Below are 6,284 nucleotides of genomic sequence, written 5' to 3'. Positions count from 1 at the left end.
GTGGGAGCTGCTGCCACCTGTGGCTCCTGACTGGTCAATCACACTCTCTGCCCCTGGGCACCGTCCAGGAGTGAACACCTGACCAAGGGAGGCCACTCACAGCCCCGCCCCAGCTCTCCTCTCGGCCTTTCCCAGGCACTTGCTGCACCGGAGGCCTGGGTGTGTTGGGAAGCTGGTCTGAGGGAGTGGCCCTGTGGACCAGGGAGTGGCCAAAAGGATGGTGGGGAGGCAGGTGCAGGTGTCCTGGAGGTTGCTGCAGACTGGCTCTGTTGACCCTTCAGTGGTCCCCTCTCCCAGCTGGCCTGAGTCTGTTTCTGCCCCTTGCTACCCACGGTCCCGGGGATGGAGCCTGCCTCCTGTGCACCCACCGGCCTGTTTTCAGTTTCTCCCAGCTGGGGAGCAAGAGCATTTTCTCTTAGTTTCTTAGTAAAACTCCCTTCCCTTCCCAGAGTCTGTTCTCACTTCTGCTGAAGACGGGTGGGGAAGGGAACTGAAGACTGAAGGGAGCCAGAGGTCACTGGGGAGCTGGCTGACTGCCCAGGCCCCGGGCTGCTGGCAGCCTCTTGCCTGGAGGCCAGGGAAACTCACTCTTTTTCTCCATGTGGTGTTCAGGGGAACCTTGAGTTAAGGAGCTCTTCCTCTTCCCAGTCTGTGGGGAAGCTGGGGTCAGAGAGCGAAGGCAGACTCATGGGCCATTTTCCCCAGGCCTTGGGGGACCCAAACATCTCTCCTGCACCCCTTCGCCCCCAGGAATCACTTGTGCATCGGTCTGATTGACCAGTTCTCTGGGCTGCGCTGCCCCTCTGTCCAGACTGCAGAGTAAGCCAGGACACAGCAGCCACGCCTCCGAGGTCACCCCCAGGTCACCTTGCGTGGAGTTTGGGGGCCCCCAAAAGCTCTCTAGCCACCCGCTTCGGGCTGATGTTCTGTGATTTTTGCTCACAGAGGCCACTGTCCTCGGTAACAAATGCTCTTCCCAGCATCTCCGCGTTTCCTCCCCCATACTGTGTCCCCGGAAGTGTCCTGCGGGTGGGAGTCTGCTCTGGGCTGCCCTGGCCAGGATAGCGGGGTTGCAGGGGCACAGAAAGACGGGGCAGTCTCTCAGGGCTGGGCAGGGGAGGGCCCAGGAGTCCCCAAGGCTGGGGGCGGCTGGGACACTCCACCTAGGTGGGCTCTCCCGCCTGGTGAGATCTTTACTGCATCTATTGCAATAAGCCCCAGAGAGTCCCTCCCTGCCTGGCAGGACTTCTGAGCTCCTGGCAGAGCCCCTCGTTATGTCATGGCCTCCAGCTCCATCATCTACAGAAAGTCATCCCAGCCCATAGCACCCACTGCCAGAGCACCGGTTCCGTCTTCACACTGGCCCCGTGTGCCCTGCATCCCAGTCTAGAGGCCTCAGATTTCCAGCTTCCCAGCCTCCACCGTGGCCCCTTTACCACATCTTTGCTTAGGCCCCCTCTCTGCCCTCAGCTCCTGTCCAAAGCCTCCCTTTCTCCAAGGCCCTACCTGTCACTGGCTCCAAGAGCCCTCCTGTGGGAAGAAGCCCATCGCTCGAGGCCCCCTGGGCTGTCTTCCTGGGTGGTCCTGATCACAGGGGGCCCCAGGTCCACTCCCCATCATCTCCCATTTGGCTCCTTCAGGCCAGTGACCACATTGTAATAGGAGCCGCCACTGCACTTCTAGGTCCCCATGGGGACACTTCAAAAGTCACTGTATGGGCCGAGTTTGGTGGCTTACACATGTAATCTCAGCACTTTGGGAGGACGAGGCAGGTGGATCACCTGAGGTCAGGAGTTAGAAATCGGCCTGGCCAACATGGTGAAACCCCATCTCTACTAAAAATACAAAAAATTAGCCAGGTGTGGTGTTGGGCACCTGTAGTCCCAGCTACTCAGGAGGCTGAAGCAGGAGGATGGCTTGAACCTGGGAGGCAGAGGTTGCAGTGAGCCAAGATCGTGCCATTGCACTCCAGCTTGGGCAACAACAGCAAAACTCCATCTCAAAAACAAAAACAAAAACAAAACAAAACAAAAAATTAGCCAGGCATGGTGGCAGGTGCCCCTAGTCCCAGCTACTCAGGAGGCTAAGGCAGGAGGATGGCTTGAACCTGGGAGGCAGAGGTTGCAGTGAGCCAAGATCTTGCCACTGCACTCCAGCCTGGGCAACAGAAAGAGACTCTGTCTCAAAAAAAAAAAAAAAAAAGTCATTGCTCATTTAATCTTGGAGGCCACTTGGAGGAGCATGGCGTCTTTGTCTCACCCTGGGTGAGCACGCTGAGGCCCAGAGTTTGATGATTCCTTCAAGGTCTCAAAGCTTGTCTTCTTCACAGCACTTGGTGATGCACGTGGTTGGTTCTCAGTATGGTTTGCCAAAGGGATGCTCTGATTCAGGAGGCTGAGGTGGGGCCTGGGAATGTGCATTTCTAACCTTTTCCCAGGAGATGCTGAGGCCGCTGGTCCAGGGGCCACCTTTGGCCCTAAGCCGCTAATTAACAACATGAGTCACTTTCATCTGGTCCAGGCTTGTCGCCCCCTCGACGGAACACAGAGCTCCCTCTTTCCCTCTTCGCCTCATTGCCAGCCCCCAGAACAGGACCCAGCACTAGCAGCACTTAATTGTGTTTGTTGGTGAACTGATGCGTCATGTGATGCTGGGTGAGACAAGGACGGCCGCAGGAGAGGCGGAACTGGCCAAGTCTTTGATGACCATGTGAAAAAGCCCCCAGCCCTGAGGGCAAGAGGCCAGAGCCTCCTGGATGCTGAGTCCAGACCAGGAGTCCGGCCAGGAGCTGGTCACTGGTGGAGCTAGAGGCTTTTCAAGTGCATCCTGGGACTTCTGACCTTCCCTCCTGACAGTTCTCATCCCCGGCTGCCGGTGAGTCACCTGGGAGCTTCGAAAAGTCCCGATGCCCTGGCTGCTGGCCACACCCAGACCAACCACATCAGAGTCGCTGGGCTGCAGCCAGCTTGTAGCAGCTACTCAGGTGTTCTCCAAGGCTGAGAACCACAGATCTAGAGTCACTGCAGCATGGCAGGGGTGGGGGTGGGAGAACAGGAGACTTGGAAAAGGAACCTTGAACAGGTTCAAGAATATCAGACACAGCCTTGGGAGGGGGGCCCAGCCCTGCCCTTGTGGCCAGCTGCCTCACCTGCCTGGGCCCCCACCCGCTGCTCACAATGCAGGCCCGTACATACCACTAAGGCCCAGGCAGTGCGGGTACCTTCACCCCATGGATCCGCAAGCTTGGCTCAACCAGGGAGCCATGAAGCAGGTTGGGAGAACAGGGCTCTGCAGGAAGCCAGGGCTCTGCTGAGTTTCCCAAGGCAGCCCTGTGGATGTGAGGCTGCTGGTTAGAAGACTGGACGGAAAGGATTCCTGCCAGGGGGAGGCTGACCCAGCACGCTCTCACCAGGCTTCAGTCAGCCCCTCAGTCAGGGCCAGGAGCAGCCTCTAAGCCCCACACTGGGGCAGTGTGGCTCTGGAGCCCGAGTACCTGGGTTCAAATCCCAGCTCTGGCCCCAGCTGACGCTGTGGCCTCGACTGTCTCAGGTGAAGGAAGAGTAACAGGAAGGGATGATACAGGCAGTTTGCAGCTGGAACACAGAGCAGGCTCCCAGGCAGGCTTGCTCTAACTGTGGCCAGCTCTTTCCTTCCTTAGGAAGTGGTCCCCAGACTCTTCTGAAGGCACTTCCATCAGTAAACAACTTCTGAGCATTCCCAATAGATGTATGTGTATAAATTGCACTCATGGCTCTAAAACAAATCAGCAGAACACACTCTAGAAAAAATTGCATTCAAGAGATACTATACTAATAGATTATGTATATTATAAAAAACACAATAAAAAATAGACATTTTAAAGGGATGAGATTAAAATATATAGAGAAAATTCCCATATGTTCTTCCTGCTGCCCCTGGGGTTGTGTGTCCGTCTTTGGGGACCTCTGAGGGAGGCCCTGGAGCCACTAAGAGGGGCGGTGGTCGCCAGGAGTCTGGAAGATGGAGTAAGGAGGCCTGAAGGGGCCCCAGGGAGGCTTCGAGGAGGCAGGGGTCGGGGTTACAGCTCCGCGCCGCTGGGGAAGCGGAATCTGCGGGCGGAGGCCGGGGTACCGTGCTGTCCTGGGCAAGGGGAACGCAGTCCCGCGGCATCCACGACGGAGGGGCCCGGCCGCGGGGCCTGGGGGCCCGGGGAGCCAGGGCATGGGAATCTGGGGCAGAAGGACCGCGGGCGCGAAGCTTGGGAGGCAGGGTACTTGGGGCCCGGAGAGTCGCTCGGGCCTGGCTCCGGCAGCAGTCGCGACAGGTCCTCCACCAGGTGCCACTTCTCCTGAACCTGCTGTGAGGAGAGCAAGTGGCGAGTTGCGACAGGCGCTGCTTCCCACGAGCGGGTGTGAGGACAACAGCGGCAGCAACTCTGCGGCCCATGGGCCAGCCCGCACCCAAAGTAGCCAGAGGCCACGCCCCGCCCGAGACCACGCCCCGCCCGAGACCACACCCTCCCAGGGCCACGCCCCACCAGGGTCCCGCCCCGATGCAGCCCTAGACCACGCCCTCAAGAGCCCCACCCACAACGCAGCCAGATGCCTCTCCCTCCACTTCCCCGCCCGAGACTACGTCCTCCAAGGGCCCCGCCCCCAATGCACCCTAAGACCACGCCCCACTAGGGTCCCACCCCATGCAGATCTAGACCACGCCCGCTAAGAGTCCGTCCCCAAGCAGCCCAAGGCCTCGCCCCCGTTAAAGGCCCCACCCTGAGGCCACGCCTTAGCCAGGTCACTGTTCCGCCCTCAGATCTGTTAAGCCCCTGTCCCCAAGCCTAAAGTCGTATTTTTTTTTTTTTTTGGAAACTGGGTGTCGCCCTGTTGCCCAGGCAGGAGTGCAGTAGCAAGACCACAGCCCACTGCAGCCTGGAACTCTCAGGCTCAAGCGATCTTCCCACCTCAGCCTCTGGAATAGCTGCGACCACAGGCACGCGCCACCACGCCCAGCTCATTTATTTGATTTTTAGTACAGACGAGGTCTTGCTATGTTGCTCAGCCTGGTCTCAAACTCCTGAATTCAAGCACTCTTCACGCCTTGGCGTGAGCCACTGCACTCAGCCATATTATCCTTTTTTCCTTTTTTGAGACAGAGTTTTGCTCTTGTTGCCCAGGCTGGAGTGCAATGGGGCGATCTCAGCTCACTGCAACCTCTGCCCCCCGCCTCCTGGGTTTAAACGATTCTCCTGCCTCAGCCTCCCGAGTAGCTGGGATTACAGGCGCCCGCAATCACGCCCAGCTAATTTTTTGTATTTTTAGTACAGACGGGGTTTCACTATGTTGGCCAGGCTGGTCTTGAACCCCTGACCTCAGGCAATCCACTCACCTTGGCCTCCCAAAGTGCTGGGATTACAGGCATGAATCACCGTGCCCGGCTTTTTTTTTTTCCCCACTCTTATTGCCCAGGCTGGAGTGCAATAGCGCGATCTTGGCTTACTGCAACCTCCTCCTCCTGGGTTCAAGCAATTCTCCTGCCTCAGCCTCCCAAGTAGCTGGGATTATAGGCGCACACCACCACGCCTGGCTCCATTTTTTTTTTTTTTTCAGTAGAGATGGGGGTTTCGCAATTTTGGCCAGGCTGGTCTTGAACTCCTGACCTCAGGTGATCCACCCACCTCGGCCTCTGAAAGTGCTGGGATTACAGGCATGAGTCACCACGCCCGGCCACATTCTCTTTTTAAAAAATGAATTACTTATTTTTGGTGGAGACCGGGGTCTTGCTTTGTTGCCCAGGCTGGTTTTGAACTCATGGCTTCAAGTGATCCGATCCTCCTGCCTGGGCCTCCAAAGCACTGGGATTACAGGCAAAGGCCCAGCCCCTAAGGTCATGTACTTACCAGGTCTGGCTCCCGGTCTCAGGAGCCCCAGCTGTTCTGTTCCTCCCCTTCCCCGTCTTTACCCTCAGCCTGAGGCCACGCCCTCCAGTAGGAAGAACCCACCTGACACGCTCAGACATGTTCTAGGCCCTTGGCCACACACAGGGAAGGGTTTCCACTGAAGCTGCTGTCCCCTCGCCAGCCCCAAGGACACTCACCCACACCAGCTGCTTCCGGAGCCTGTGGATGGCCCTGGCATTGGCCTGGGTCTGGGAGATGCACACCGTCAGGACAAGGCTTGGGTCGGAAGGGGATTCATGGTCAGTTGCCCCTGGGGCCACAGGCGCCTCTCCCTGACTTCCTCTCTCCCCACCTCAATCTCTACAATACTCGGTACTGGGGTCTTCTCACTGAACACTGCTGTATCTGA

General features: G+C 57.8%; 1 protein-coding gene across 2 annotated transcripts in view; it reads right to left on the bottom strand.

The window, feature by feature from the left end:
* Positions 1-2,198: 2,198 nt before the first annotated feature.
* TMC8 (transmembrane channel like 8) overlaps positions 2,199-6,284 on the bottom strand; it is a 12,363-nt gene continuing 8,277 nt past the window's right edge. The window contains exons 15-16 of one of the 2 annotated variants that reach the window (XM_054456668.2): positions 6,073-6,151; positions 2,199-4,336 (exon numbers count right to left, since the gene is read on the bottom strand). In XM_054456668.2, coding sequence (XP_054312643.2) covers positions 4,058-4,336; positions 6,073-6,151 — 358 coding nt within the window. In that variant the 3' untranslated portion in view covers positions 2,199-4,057. Of the gene's footprint in view, positions 4,337-5,875; positions 6,152-6,284 lie in introns of both variants that reach the window. The other variant, XR_010124703.1, reaches the window with a different exon arrangement.

The sequence above is a fragment of the Pongo pygmaeus genome, chromosome 19 (genome assembly GCF_028885625.2).
Source record: "Pongo pygmaeus isolate AG05252 chromosome 19, NHGRI_mPonPyg2-v2.0_pri, whole genome shotgun sequence".
Lineage (NCBI taxonomy): Eukaryota > Metazoa > Chordata > Mammalia > Primates > Hominidae > Pongo > Pongo pygmaeus.
Note: the sequence above shows the minus strand (reverse complement) of the source record. Positions and strands in the feature narration are given on the sequence as shown.